This window comes from Ruditapes philippinarum, unplaced genomic scaffold (assembly GCF_026571515.1).
Source record: "Ruditapes philippinarum isolate M1 unplaced genomic scaffold, ASM2657151v2 ctg98_1_1_1_1, whole genome shotgun sequence".
Taxonomy (NCBI): domain Eukaryota; kingdom Metazoa; phylum Mollusca; class Bivalvia; order Venerida; family Veneridae; genus Ruditapes; species Ruditapes philippinarum.
Window position 1 is genome coordinate 162,652 of NW_026857110.1, and position 16,323 is coordinate 178,974.

Sequence of the window (16,323 nt, forward strand, 5' to 3'; positions counted from 1 at the left end):
TTAAAAAAAGAAAAAAAGTTGCCGTGTACTGTATCTCATATATTTGTCATAACGTCAAGTGCAACATATTTTCAGCTTAAGTATGCAATCCTTTACACTTTTAGTATTGGTATCGATTTGCCTAAAGAACCAGAAAATATAACACCACTGAGTAATGAATTGGGCGGCATTTTACAACTGTCACGCAGCACTGATTTTCTGCTCGCCCTTTTCAAACCAAAGATCTCCCAAGAGCAATGAAAACAAGAGCAAATAAATGGAAATATAGATATTTATTAGAAAAGTATTTATATGTTCATGGCACTGTCCTCATTATAAATTTATACATCAGTTTCCTTATGATAAGAAGTTGTATCCTTTAGTTGCTTAGCTAAATAAAAATACATAATGTACTAATTGTACTGTTGTATTCTGTACATTATATGTGAAAAATTGAATTAAGGAATTTGATATTTTACAAGATCATTTAAAGAATAATCGTGTTATCTTTGGGTTTATTGAAGAATATAAATAATATATAAAACTAGAAAAGATCGTATTGTTGAACGCTTGCAAATATTCAACATTGTATCGTTTAAGTTTAAGATATCGGAAAATATCAACATGAAATAATACACATATATGTTCATACAATTCAATGCTTGAAAACTTAAATAGATCGGTGATTCAAAGCTATTGGAATTATTCTAAAAGGCTCTCGAAACGTCAAGAATTAAATTCATACATCATATTGTGACATGAAGTAAATGCGGATGCGTGTTAGGACATTTCCTTTGTGTTGCTCGTGGCTTGGTGAGTGTGTAATAAATTATTTGACTTGATGTATATCAATTATTTGTATGTTTAAAAAGTTATCACCCCTGGCTTCCTTTGTTTGTTTTATTAACAACTTGGATCAAGCCTTTCAGATTATTTATAACGGACCAGTGTCACTATTAAGAAGAAATACTAATATACTCTAATACTTGAAATTTTATATTGTAATACATAATTTTGCTTTGATACGTTCTTATTACAATGAGAATTTTCGAAGTTTATCAATTAAATTTTAAGACAAATTTACTGTTTTGAATCCTAACAAAACAAAAGATGATCAACATGTTCATATTATATTTATTAAGAAAACGATATGAAAATAGTTACAAAATACACATACAATATACATGTAGTTGAAAAAACAGAAAAATAAAATTGCATCAGTATAATTACATTAATAATGAAATAAATTTGCAGTATAAAATTAACATAATAAGAATTGTGCCATAAATGTTAAAAAAGCGATATGCATTTTGTATAAAATAAGTAACAAATATCATATACAATAGTCTAAATGGTTGAAACCATGCATGGAATTTCTTGTAAAAAGCGGTTAACCTTACTGTATATATACATGTGAATGTAACACTGACGGATATAATTTAAATTTTGCAATCATCAAAAGAAGACAGTAATGTAACTTTTGTACAAATATTACATAATTATTATTCTCTCTTATATTACATACGGAAAGAACCTAATTCACATTAGTAAACATCATTATTTACACATATATTGGTATAAACACAATTATCTAATTGTACAACATATTTGTTACAATTGTCACTCCTAAGTCTATTCAGCAGTCTTGCTTATATTGTCGGCAGAATCATTCTGAACGGTTACATCATTTGCAAGGAGAGCCTTCACAGATGTGTGAGAATCAAGCAGCTGTACCAAAGCTTCGTGAAGGAATCTGTATTGTTCCTGTGGTCGTAAAGTGTTGTCAAATCAAAACAAACAGTTACAAGATCAAACAAAACAAACGTCTACGTTCGTAAAATTCATGGTTTAATCAAAATAGTTTTAATAACAAGAGCACCGCAGAGGCTGGGCAATATACGCTTGGATGTAAATTTGTTTGAGTATAAAAAAATAATCGTTCAATTAGAGAAGAATTTTTACCATAGGTGCATGATACGCAAACCTATTATAGAGGTCCACTGGAATATGTCATAGAGATAGAGTAGTTATCCACAAAAAGAGATGGGTTTTCCTATACCTTAGTCTGCATAAAGAAAGTGACTCCTGGGAGAGTGCTAGTTTTAACCTGAGGTTCATGATTTATATATATTGTTGTAGAAATCTACAAATTGATGCTTCATGCTAAATATCTAAGGTAAAGTAAATGACTCCCGTACGGGTCATATATTGACCGAAGAGACATGATTGAAAATAATTTAAATTTTAAGGAGGCCTACATGCCAAATATCTAAGCTTTGTGGATTGTAGCTTAGCACTAATTAAAAAAAAGCTTTTCCTATGGATGTCTATAACAAAAAGGGGCATGATCAATATCAATTTTGTCTACAAATCAATGCAACATGACAAATAGTTTAACTCGGGCATTGTTTTTTCGCAAAATTAATTAAGAAACCCATGGGACATGATTAATACCCGTTTTGTTAAGGCCAACAAGGTAATGCTATATGTCAAATATCTAAGCTCTGGGAATTGTATAAGTTTCTCAAAATAGCACTTAAATGGGTTTTCCCATTGAAAACTATAACTAAGTGACCCCTGGTCGGTGCCAATATTAACCCAACGGGCATGATAAATAACAGTTATGTTGTAGTGGACAAAGTGAGGTTACATACCAAACATCTCGGCTCTGGGCATTGTAGTTTCACACAATTAGGCAAATGTGTATTTTCCTATATAAGTCTCTATAAATCAAGTGACTCGTGGGGCGGGGCCAATAATGAACAAAACGACATGATTCATATCAGTTTTGTTAACTGTCACTTAAAACCTCTAGATATAGTACTTTTGCACAATGTGATCCTATATAAGTTTACATAAATCCAGTAGTCCCCGGGACAGGGCCAATTTCAATCTCAAAAAGCCCACATCTGTACTCTGCACATTGTCTTGTTATACAGAAACGTTATTATTTCTACCTTTCGTTTCCAAAAATGCAAAGCGAGAACGGAATTTTATAATTAAGACAAAATGACTGAGTTTGACATTGGCGTTTTCTTGAAGAAGGTCAAAACTGTGCTCAATCTCCCACGCAGTGATCTCCCCTTACAGGATAAGATCTCTGCCATCACAACCATTTTTTCAAGATTTTTGATGTTTTGAATTTTGATATTTATTTTACAAAGTAAACACGGTTTTGCTAATGTTTCAAGACTTTAAAGTGTTAGATGTGAACAAGTATTATGAAAATAGTTATTGATATCACACCGTTTATTTCTAAAACAATGGCCGCTTTCGAAAGAGAAATCATTCAAGTAATTAATAATTACGATTCTATACTAAAATGAAATGTCGACAGATTTGACACCAGAGCAAGTTATAATGCCGCTGTTTATTGCAATTGTGCGCGGAGTTTGGCCTGCGCTCTGTACATTGTCTCATGGTAAACATTTTTGCCACATAGTTTTAATTTCATACCATTGGTTTAAAAGATAAAGACCGGTTTAGAAATTGCTTAAAGACAGGCTGGCGGAAGGTCTACCAGGAGCAAAATAATATAGGCCGAAATTGTTTTCGGGCATATAATAACAATAATAATACTAATAATAATAACAATATAATAATCACAATATAATAATAATAATAATAATAATAATAATAATTAGATTATTTCATGGCATGTAAAATATAACTAAAACACTTTCAGCGTTTGAACCACGTGAAATCATTATCGGATCATTTTAGCTTCTTTTCAATTTCCAATGCTTCAGAATTTAGTTCAAGACATCTATATCAAATGCAATTCGTGCTCCATCTGGTCTCATTTCCATTTTTAGGGTATAAAAGTATATTACATGTACTTAAAGCAAAAGTTCTGATAAAATGTAAGAAATTGTAAACTTAAGATTATTACTATTATACATTGTTAAGAATAACAATGATTCCATTCGACTGGTACACAGCTGCAAGCCCTTTATCAGACTGGGCAAGCGCCTCTTAATATAGGTCGGACAACTGTATATTCGTCCAATTAAATTCAGTAGTGTACTCACAAATGTATAATAAAATATATCATCTGGTGGTGCATTACCGGGAGTATTTCCATAAGTTGCTTAATTGCAGTTCAAACCAGTTGGGTTTATAACGTTATATTAAATTAATTGATGTAAATTTAGGGAAACCTCAGTTGTTTGTCTACTGGAGAAGAAATATTTGTCATTTGACAAAAGCCTGTTTATTGTATTTATCACTTTAATTTTGAACCTTTCGCTCTCAAAGTAAAAATTATTTTTGTATGAAAAGTACATGTTCAAAAGCATGACCTACCACTGTCTGTACTAAACTAACTCGATCCTCTCTGAGATTTCTGACACATGCAAATAGATCCACTGTACTCTCAGAAACTCCCTCATTCGCTAGTATGTCCAATGCAATAAATGTACCCGTTCGTCCAACCCCGGCACTGTAAAATGTTTACTACTATTTTGTTAACTAAGAAAAACAAATGGTTTATATAAGTAAAACATATTATTTGTTTATGCTTTCGCTAAAATATGTTAAGTTCATTTATATTTTTAAGACGACGCATTTGTCACAATCTCTCACGAACAAACAAATACAATCGATTTGTTGTAAATACTCTCGTCAGATATATCTTGTTACTTACAACAATAAGTGTTATGAGCTTTGTGGTAGCAGAAAAATGACTACGCACTTCATGTAAGTGTTGTTTTATTGTTTGGTCCTTTAATCCTTTTTGATCACTCATTACATGTACATTATACATTATCCCGGCGCTTCGGTTATGTGAAAATCGCACTTTTCATTTCCCCTTTCTTTTCCTAGCTCATAAAAGATATTCCTTGTTCAAGATTGAGTTAAAGATTTGCTACAAACAATTTAATAGTTACCTGCAGTGTACTATTATAGGCCCTAGCTCGAACGTAGGAATTCTTGTGACTTTCTCCCAAAACTCTACAATGGTGTGTGCATCTTTAGGTGTACTTTTGTCTGGCCATGCAGTAAAGTGCATCTGATAAAGTATTCTCTTTTCAAATTTCTGAAATAGATAACTTATTTCTAAAAAGCTGTTTATTTCTAATATGACGCCTGTTTTTTTAATTTGTTTGCTTTTTACTGTGATGTTCTTCCATTAATGGAAACAGCATGTGTATTTATTTATTTTATTTATTAATTCATTTATATATATATTTATTTATTTATCTATCTATCTATCTATCTATCTATCTATCTATCTATCCATCTATCTATCTATCTATCTATCTATCTATCTATCTATCTATCCATCTATCTATCTATCTATCTATCTATCTATCTATTTTTGATTTCATGGAATAAATAACGCAACTAAACAATTGCACATAGCTGACACATTGGTTGAACAACTTTTCTCTTACCTCGATTGAGAATATTCTGACAGTAAAACAGGGAAAAATTTCCTCAGATTTACCAGTCACTTTCACACCTCCGTAAGTGCAACTTACGTCTTTATCTGGCCAGTACTTGTCACATTTTTTCACCTAAATTTTACAAAATAATAGCGTTTTACCCTCTTTGGAAGAAAACTGTTAAAATGAATACAATTCTGTAACACATTCTTTACATTTATACCTCTTTCCGTGAAAATCTGTTAACATTGTAGTTTTGATAAGATAACTTTTTTTTCAAGGTAGTTGCAATTCAACTTCAACACCAAAGAAAAATATTGTTACTTACCCCTAGCTCTGTCAGATTGGTCAGCATTACAATTTTACAAACTCTTTCTTGCCAGACCATGTTCCAGAACACTCCAAAATCATCACCCATTTGTTTAATTGTTGGTCCTTTATAAATTATAATAAAGATAATATGAATGAGGTTTTAAGAATTCTCGTAACTAAAAGTACAGGTATATTTAATAGTATTATGAGTGTTATGTACGCTATGTTTTTGAAAATTTTAATGTAATGTTACTATTCACATTTAAAACTACAACAAAATAATGCACTTGTACCATTGGTACATTTAAACAGTAAAATTAATACATTATTCACAAGACAAACAAACTTTTTTTCTTTTATAACATGTAAAAATGTTAATTTATGACAAACACTTGCAATTTACGTACATACCTAGAGATGCTATATAAGCCTTTTGTCGTTTGTAACCCTGGAATTAAAAAATATTTTATAGATATAATATTATGCTGTAAAGAATTACACTTTTCAGATTCTTTTTTAGATTTGTTAGATGATTTTGATTCACATAATATTGAGTGGAAAAAATATAACAGAAATACGTGAAACATAAAAAGTAATTACGCATGGCCAATGTGAAAATATTGGCTTGATGTAATAACAATATTAATCGGAAACAGTGGTTTCCTCCCTTATGAGGCAGAATATATTATTTTATTCAGATACTAGTATATTATTTGTGGTTTAAATTATTAAGTCGTCATGTTTAAAATTTGTTCTAGTTTTGAAGTTTTAGACGGGTTATATGGCCCAATATGAAGGTTTGTAAATAGCTTAAAATTGATTTTAAATTACAAATTGCAGTCGCTGTGTATACAAAAATATAAGCGTCATGATTGTCGAATTAAATCAAACAGCACAAACAAACTACAGTTTCAAGAGAATTTTTATGCATTTTAAATTTTTTGCTTTAAGATAAATATATGACTAAAAGGAAAAAATGTGAATATTCATTAGTTATTTCTGTTTTATTAAAAAAAAGTTTTATTGCACTTATTGTTGTACCGCTTAAGATATGTACATAAAGAGAACATTTAAAACGAAACAGAATACAATAAATACGGAAAATATGTTTGTTAATTGTTTGACGCAAAAATTTTGGCCTTGACAGACAGGTTTCCACCGTAAAAGTTGCAAAGAATTATTTACATACTTATTTTTAAGACCATAAAATACAAACTGGAAACAAAATCATGTCTTCATCGAACATTTGAAGCAGTCACAATATCGGGATTGACGAATAAGAAAACATAACATTCAGAAGTCAAAACAATAATATAATAAAATTGAATTATTTAAACATGACTCACGTCTATATAGCTAGCATTAATGTAGTCTGATTCCATGTCTTTCACAATTACTCGTCTGTTATCATCTATACAGGTGATCGCACGAAAATAAATTTTACACTTATTTTTAGATGATATAAAGTAACATAAAAACTATTCTATAATAAAATAAATTTAATTTACATACTGAAATACTTAGCCATATAAAAGAATCAGTACTGAATATGAACACGAACTGAACTACTGGACCAAAAGAAACAGAAACATAGAAAGGGATACATGTGCAAATGATTTTTTTTTATTTTCATCTTGTTTTCTACTGATTTAGAATATATCCAGTTTAAGTTGTTTTTAGGTACATGTGTATTTTTGTTTTATATAAATCATTTTTTTTCATATACATTACATCATCAGAAAGGAAATCTTGACCGTGACATGTGATGGTTAATGTAAACGGCGATTTTTTATACCTGTACATATAACTAATTGAAAATTACCTAATCAACTAGCACTAAATCGGAAGCAATTTGAAAAGACAATGTCGTTTGTTAGTTTATTTTGAGTAACATACATAATTTGTTATGACTTACATGGGTAAACCCCTTTATAACGGTTTTTCATAATATTTTCTGTCTTCTGTGACTCATTAAAAGGTTTTATGAGTCCTGGTGGTAAGTCCTAAAAATACAAACAGCTTCGTTTGCAGGAGTCAAAATTATCTGAACTATAGTCTGTTCTTCTAATTGAAAATTGTTCTTCTTAACAATGTCTAAATATTTGATAAAGATAGGATTAATATGTAATAGAAGACAAAATTAAAAAAGAACACTCTTTCAAATACAATATCAAAAATAATTTAAAAAAACTAAAACAAACAAAAGGTGCTATATCAGAAGAAGTTTACTATTAATGTTGAAATTTGGTGAAATTTATTTCTACTGACATTGAATCTCATAAACACGTAATACATCTCAGTCTCACTTTAATATCAAAATAAATTTTATTAAATTATCACTGAAAATCAAATTATATTATTGTTATATTTGAACATTACCATAAATTCCTCACTGTATTCAAGTTCTGTCTTGTTATTCACGAAATCTCTGAATTTATCAACAGGTACTCTACGTTTGAAGTATTCTTCCGTGTTAGCGTATAGAAAGTCGTCAACCTGATTGGTAAAATTAGATTACATTCAGAAAAAGAGAAAGAAATTAAAGATTGGATTGATTTACTAACTTACATAAAGTAATAAGTAATAGTAATCATTATGGCAAAATACAATAGAAATCAAATCAGATAAAAATTGTCTTTATGTGCTGTATGATTTGAAATATTTTGGACATTGCTGAGATAAGACTGACTTCACCAAACTATTTTGCATAATTAAACAAAGTCATTTCGTACTTTTTCTTACTTGCTTACTTACTTACTTACTTATATTACTAAATTGTCGGATAAAAAGCATTACTTATAAGCTTTGAACCAAAAAATATGAATCTGAAAGATTAGTTGCATATATTTCTAATATACATACTAAATCATTGTCATCTACAGCTCGAATTTCATCCTCATTGTCTTCAGTGATGCCTTGAAATTGTTTTCGTTCAATGCTTGCATATTCGTTAACGTTTACATAAACATTTTCCTCGGCGGTTTGTTCACGGCCATTATTTTCTGTACAGATTGCGATAGCTGAATTAATATTTTCAATTTGTTGTACATTTTGCTGACTTCTCTGCTCGTCTAAAATGCAATTGATTTGATATATTTTTAGGAAAAGGTAGAAAATTATTCGTCTTGATTAATTTAATTTAAACTTAAATATAAGTTTTTGGAAGAATTATTTTATTTTACACAGGTAAATTTACATATGTCAATAAATAGTTAATTTATAATTTATTCCTTGCTCTGGTGCTGAACATTACTTTAAATTAAAACATATTTTTACACTGTTGGTAATAATATGTCTATTAAATGCGTTAAAAAATAAATCATTGTTATAAGGTGTCAACTGAAAGAATATAAGGTGTCATTTTACTGAAAGAATATAAGGTGTCATTTTACTGAAAGTACTGTTATTATTGTAATTCTTTTTCTTCACAACAGAATGACAGCAAATAGAGAAAATGAGAATCCCGTCTATGCCCCCTAGCATCGGCTTAAGTAAAATTCAACATTTAAACATGAAATGGTAAAATTTTGAATTTATAAACATCCGCAGATGTGGTCATACGGCGGTTATCATGGAACCTTCAATGTGACACTGCCGTGCCATTCCATGAAAAGCGACGCATGGTCCCCCAAGTAATAGAAAGCCTGTGTCATGAACGAGAAAACAATGGGCGAAATGAAACAAAGCAAAATGTTTAAACTTTGCACAAAAAAAAAATATGGCAAATGAATGAGATATCATTAAAAATAGAAACTGGTCAAGCCATAGAAGAACATCTGTATTACTTAAGCAGCTTGACTGTAATTACATCAGATATATGAAGTAAAATGTTTGGAAAATAACATCTCAATGTTATACCTGTATATTATTTGGTATTGCTAAGTAATACAAACAGGCTTTGTCAACTAGGTATGAATAAATTTCTCCTCATTTATAATAAGATCCTATGGCGATTAGTCAGTTGCTTTTGAAATGAAATAATTAAATTTTAAATTTCAAATACTTTTTTACGCATTATAATTTGTTTGATGTTTCTTATTTCTGCTTTATAATTTACAATTTAAGATACTCGTATAAAGTTACACTTAATCTAATTGTAAGATTTAAACAAAAAAGCACAATAGTATTAGATCAACATCTTTAATTGACCCATATGTAAGATATGAAGCTTTGAATCGCAATTATTTAAAAAGAAAACCAATTTCCGTAAAAGACAATAATTGTGCTTTCATATTATGTTCCTTATCCATGACATTTGTAATATTTCTTTCCTTAAACAATTCATACTTAAACATGTATAAATGATGCACAACAGTTACTGTAACTATGAATAAAATGAAAAACAATGAAAAACAAACGAAAGGGCACAAGGTTGTATTGTCTGACACATACCATCGTGCATAGATACGGTAAAGGACTTATTCAGAAATAACATTTGTCAGTCACGTTTTCAATAGGTTGAGTAATACTGCACTCTAAATGTAATTGAAATCACTGGACGTTCTATCGAAGTTAGAATATACATGTATCTTAATCTTACAAGAAAATACACAACAGTTTAGAACGATATATCAAATAACTTTTAATAAATAAGTCTTGTCTAACATACAAATTATGTATACAAACTTTGTGCAGTTTTTATTTTAACATTTAAATTCGTAGAAATCTAGTGGTTGTAAAACGGAGTAGAAAGGTTTTAAGGTGGCTTTGGAAATGTCGACATGCCGAAATTTGCAAAGTAACGATACAGCGAACAATGTAAACACATAACGTTGCATGAATTGAAAAATAGAAAAGTTATAAAACAAAGAAAATGGTTTATCTGAGATAAAAACACACGCTTCACCTTAATTATAATAAAGTATAAGGAATCAGATATCAAATTTAAATGGTTATGTATTATTTGTTTTGCATTATTAAATCATTAATTACATCTGTAGAATCTACGTTTTATCTACATATTTTTGTGATGAGAAATGTAAAGGTTGAAGCATCGTGATTCTATTGCAAATGTGTTGTTGTTTTGATCGTGTTGTTATTAAATCAATAATAAGGAAAGATATAACAAAATATGTATTACATAAAATGAAGTCTGACTATGTGAATCTTTACAATTCACTCGTAATTTCCTTTGCTGCACATGTATATAAACTAACTTTGATAAAATAACAACAATATACAGTTAACAATAATATCTTGTCATTATTGCAATATGATTAAATAAATATGAGACCAATGATAATACATAAAAGGTTAAACCGATTCAATTCATGTTTGTTTGTTTGTTTGATTGATTGATTTATTGACTGATTGAAAGTATGAAATATTTTGTTATTGCCCATTTTGGCTATCTATCGATTATCCAAAGTTAAAAACAATTAAGTGCCTAAATCTTTTAAGCCTAACTGCTTTTCAAAAAGAAGAAATTAAATTTTACAACAGACGCCGTCCTCGTCGGTTTCAAAATATATCCTTGTTATGATTTTCTTTTTTCTTGTTCATTAAAATCAATAAATACAAAACGTAATCAGCGTCTAGGGAGTAAAAAAAAACAAATAGTAGAACAGAAATGTTAACTCTACCTTTACAAGATAATATTTCCTCAGAATTTCTGACTCCTGCATATGTAACGGATTCTTCTAAAACCTCAACTGCATGGCGGTTTTGTTTCTTTCTAAGACTGAATATTTCAAAATGAATAATAACTATTATAAACTGTTTCATAAGACTTCAAGAGAAATCTTATTTTGTCAAATAATACAGTTCTGTGCCCATAAAATGTTTTAGAGAATGTAAAATATGATCAGATGACTCTTTCACTGACTTTACATAAAATACGAAGAAATGTAACATTTACGTCAATACTATGAATTTCAGTACAATTGTTAAAAACTTGATACAAAGAGAATAAGAATCCAATATGACAAAACCGACAAAATATAGATTTGAAAATGTTGCAAGCTCGGTTTAGACGAGTAAGTTTATGTAAACTTGTCCTTCCCCGTTGTTGATTCGAATCCCGTGTATACTTTCATGTGATAAAGCTCCAGTCCGGCTTATGAAAGTGCGCTATTTCTACTCAGTTACCATCTCGTATCAGTAAGAAATACATGCATGGCCATGTGAGGTCTTCTGCAACCAGTGAGTGGAAAGTCAGCGTGAGACATTTACGTTAAGGTTTAACAAACAAAAGCATATTTGCTGTTTTGATAAAAAATAAAACACTCGTCATACATTTAATACATAAATGTAGGTATTAAACATGTAGTTTTATGATTATGGAAACCCATTCAAACGTGTGGTAAAATTTCGTGTAACCTCTTTAGTATTTTATGATAAATACCTTTTCACAGTTAATATGACTGTTATGATAATGACAAGGATCAGAAACACAAGCGATAAAATGAGAAGAATTGAACCATGCCGTTGTTGTGTGCTTGAAGGGAACATGAGCACATTATCTGTTGAACAGACAAGACAAATATATCAATATTTTTACGTTCATTATCTTATTCGATATTTATTTTTCAAATACAATTTATAAAACTATCCAATGAGCTTAAATTATGTATTTACTATTTAGGATACCTCATTTAAAATAACAAAAAATAAGATACAATCGCAATGACAATCGTATCAGTTTATTTTTCTACCTTGAATCGTGGGTATTTATTTTTAGTTGGCTTAGCTGACTCTAATGTTATTCAATACAATCAATTTATTACAATATTTAGCATATTAAATTAAATTATTTATTCTTACTTAAATAGCACAAGCCTGTTTCTCTATGACATGTAAGGTTATGGCAATCACCGCTGCACTGTTTGCTGCATGTATCCCCATAGTATCCCGGCTCGCATCCTAAATTACAACTCCCAGTTATCGATTCGCATTGTCGATCAATGCAGGTACTGCTACAGTTTTCTTCACAAAACTTCCCAAACCTTTGGAAGTTATCATTGCAGCCATGGCTACATGTTCCATTTTTAACATCACATGTCGGATTTAAACAGTATTTTGGACAGGACTGCTCACATAAATTTCCCCAGTAACCTAGCTTGCATCCGGAAATACAAGCACCACTATCTGCATTGCACAAACTATTAGGACAACTGATAGGACAGTTTAAACATTTCCCATTTGAGAAATAATATCCATTCTTGCATTTTGTACAGTTGCTTTCCGATAAACACGAAAGACACCCAATGGGGCAGTTACGTTTACAGTTATTTCCCCATTTGCCGTCTTCACATTTAAGACAAGGCAATTTGAAATGAGGTTTACACTGTAAGCATTCTCCAGTATATCTATCACATTTATTGTCAATACAACCTTCTGCACAGTCGCACATTATGCCAAAGTCAGGTATATTGCACACGCGACAGCCTCGATCTGAATTACATATCACACAATGTTGTGGACAGTCTAGATGACAGTTGTCTCCAATTTTATTAGGTCTGCAATGACTGCAGGTTTTCCCCATATAATTTTTCTTACAAACACAGTTACCAGTGTTTTTCTCACACACGTTGTCTTTACATCTCGATGAGCATCTCTGGTTACATGTCTTTCCGAAAAGCCCTTGTTTACATTTGACACATTCATTTTTCGAAGAACAAGAAGCACAATTATTTAGACACGGTAAACACATAAAACTGAATTCATAATAACCCTCTGGACATTTCTGGCAAACATTACCTTTTAATATCATTCCATCATCACATGTTAGGCAGTTATATTCTGAGGTACAGGTTTTACATCGCAACGGACATTTAGTGCATCCATAACCATCTCTATAAAACCCAGTATTACATTTCATACAAATTTTGAACGACTTACATTGTGCACACCCTACGGAACACGGACGACATGCTGGAACATTTGGATATTGTTGTTTATAGTATCCGGTGTCACATTGCAGACAATAATCAACCGAAGAACAACTCTGACAATTTGCTGGGCAGCTCTTACATGAGCCATTCTGCTTGATGTATCCCATTTCACAATCATAACAAAAGCCATATGCTTTACATTTGCAACCTTTAGGACAGAATGACTTCATTGATGCTAAAATAAAAAATCAGTACTATTTTTTCGTTTATTCTCATTCATTTCACTTACAATTAATATGTTATTAACTATGATTATTCATAATAAACTTTTATTACGCAAACAATTTGGTTTTAATTTACTGTTCTTCCACATTTCCTTTTTAGTTCCTTATAATAAAATTGACACTGAGATAATAAAATTGACACTGAGATATCAAAAGAATATAAATCAGACCATTTATTATGAATTTTAATAAACTTATATTAATTTATTTAATATGCAGGTATACCTGAATATTTCAATTATCATTTATTGGCATAGTGGACTGGATAACTCCGAAATACGCTGAATTTATATTGTAATAAAATGTAATTTAAACGGTGCCCTTGTTTTACAGGTAGAATATTAAAACATTAAGGATTTTGATAAATATTTACTGATTTGTTTTGCTTATTTTATTGTTCGTTTGTATTTGCTGTTTAATTTCATTTTGAAAAATCCAATAAAGTAGAATATGTGATAACAAAAGTACCTACCGATGTTCATTGTAAACAAAAATGAAACTATGAATGTCAAATTCAACATCTGTAAATAGAAAAATGAATTAGACTGTTATTTAAGGTTTTTAAATAAATTTGAAGAATTTATTTTGTAAGATATCTACATTTCCTTTGCTGTTATTATTACCATTCAGCATGTTATTCTTCATATTGCTGGTATGCAGTTAATGAACTGTTTTATTCTATCTTTCTTTAAACAACAGTTATGTATTTAGCCAATGTAAAAATTGTCATATGTTGAGCAACAATTAAAAACGGGTACATGTAGATGAACATCGTTGTCATTAAATTTACATTTTGCGTTTTCTTTTTAGCATAGTTCACTCTTGTTCCCAGTTTGACAGGCGGTACTTTTTTCTCTTACATAAGTGTACGTTGCAATGACAAATTTTGTTTTCATAACTTTCACATAAAAAACCATGCGTTTACTGGTTATCATAACCATCAAATATATCACACTTATCTAAATATCGTTCTCAAAATAACATTATCATTGTTAATTGTAATTCACCTACGCTGCGCCTATGATATATCGAAAACAACAAATTAATGTGTCAGGATGTACCAACGGTCATGCAGCTTGACCGGTTTTATAGAGAAACTAACCACACATTGACACAAAATGTGGTTATAAACATGTAACTTATTTTATACGAAATAATCAAGGTTTCGTATATATAATTACTGATATACATGTACCTTTTCAAAATAGTTCACTCTCAGATGTTTTCACGATTAATCATATCGTATTCAGATCTAATAACAGAATTGTTTCCAACTTTCATGTCGAGTCTAAGACTCTTTAACGACTAGGTTCCACGCACAGTTTTGTATTTTAATATCAAATGATTTTTTATTCGATTAAATCAAATGAATTACAAGATTTACTTACTTTTTATATCATTTAATCCAAATCTTGCCAATACTCAATCATCAAGTTGTAACCTAAAACATTGCACGTCCAAAATAGTGAAACAAATTATGGAATGTAAATATTGATTAACATCAGCTTATCTTTATTATATTTTAACAGTGAATTAACATGTATCTTCATAACATCTCGATAAAAAGCAACATGCGTGTATGTGTTGATTTATTTTATATGTGTATGAAACCTAATAAGGAAGAAGATATGACGCATCCCATTAAAGTGTTACGGTATTTATTCTTTGATATATGAAACAGTGTCTCTAAGTCTCTTTATATATTTCTTTATTATATTTCGTGCCTTTAACGGCGCTTTTCATTTGACAATCGTCATTATAATCTACATACACGATGGTATCATTTTATTGTTCTTCAAATAAAACAACTATAGTGATGTCTTATATATTCTGTGGCCGTGTATTAACAATTTTTTTTCTTCAAAATAACCGCTTATACTGAGTATTTCAATACACATTAAATTAAACTACGTTATTTTATTAGGCGATTGAATTAATATTATGGCTCAAGAAATAGGCTTGGTAAACTTACTGCTACTTTATTCATTACCATTCTTTTGTTCGTCATGAAAGTATTTAATACACGAGTACTATATTACGATTATCGTATATGTAGGAATTTTATACATAATTCGTGAAACGTTGTGTTACAGATAAAATTTCAAAAATCAAAACGGCCGCATGTATCTTATGTTCTTTGAGAGTTTGTTTCTATTATTAAATAATTTAAAATTTGTATTACTGTAACATAAGTTGATTATGATTATACATTATAACATAAATAGATCCTGACAGCTATATTAGTTTATAATATACATAAAACATGAAACTCAAAAGAAAATTGCACTCTATTTATTTTAGCTGGCGCTGGAAATTATGTACATGTAATCCAAAATTGTCTTGTTCCGTCCCAAATTACATTAAATGGTTTTTCATGTTTCTATTTCATCTTTTTAAGGAAGAGTTTGTGCTGAAATTTGATGATACTGTCCATTATGCTGTTGCTTTTCGTTGCTGTAGTTGCGGTATATGTAATTGTTATAACTGTTGCCCTTATCAGAAATCGGTAAGATACACCATTATGTATTT

General features: G+C 30.0%; 1 protein-coding gene across 1 annotated transcript; it reads right to left on the reverse strand.

The window, feature by feature from the left end:
- Window positions 1–1,201: 1,201 nt before the first annotated feature.
- On the reverse strand, window positions 1,202–15,333 carry LOC132748794 (cell death abnormality protein 1-like). The gene is made up of 15 exons (XM_060738429.1): window positions 15,183–15,333; window positions 14,267–14,315; window positions 12,441–13,745; window positions 12,022–12,139; window positions 11,261–11,358; window positions 8,541–8,749; window positions 8,058–8,174; window positions 7,594–7,681; window positions 7,025–7,089; window positions 6,090–6,126; window positions 5,695–5,801; window positions 5,376–5,498; window positions 4,869–5,017; window positions 4,285–4,420; window positions 1,202–1,743 (listed from the first exon to the last, which is right to left on the reverse strand). The coding sequence occupies exons 2-15, from the start codon at window positions 14,313–14,315 to the stop codon at window positions 1,612–1,614; spliced, it is 2,733 nt and encodes a 910-aa protein (XP_060594412.1). The 5' UTR covers window positions 15,183–15,333; the 3' UTR covers window positions 1,202–1,611.
- Between the last annotated feature and the right edge of the window lie 990 nt (window positions 15,334–16,323).

What these genes read in the sequence shown, in the direction of transcription:
- LOC132748794 (XM_060738429.1), bottom strand. Translation starts at nt 14,315, where the DNA reads ATGTTGAATTTGACATTCATAGTTTCATTTTTGTTTACAATGAACATC. An exon ending in AACAGGCTTGTGCTATTTAA is followed by an intron (nt 12,140 to 12,440) that starts GTAAGAATAAAT and finishes TCTGTTCAACAG; the next exon opens with ATAATGTGCTCATGTTCCCT. An exon ending in TCAGAATATTCTCAATCGAG is followed by an intron (nt 5,018 to 5,375) that starts GTAAGAGAAAAG and finishes TATCTATTTCAG; the next exon opens with AAATTTGAAAAGAGAATACT.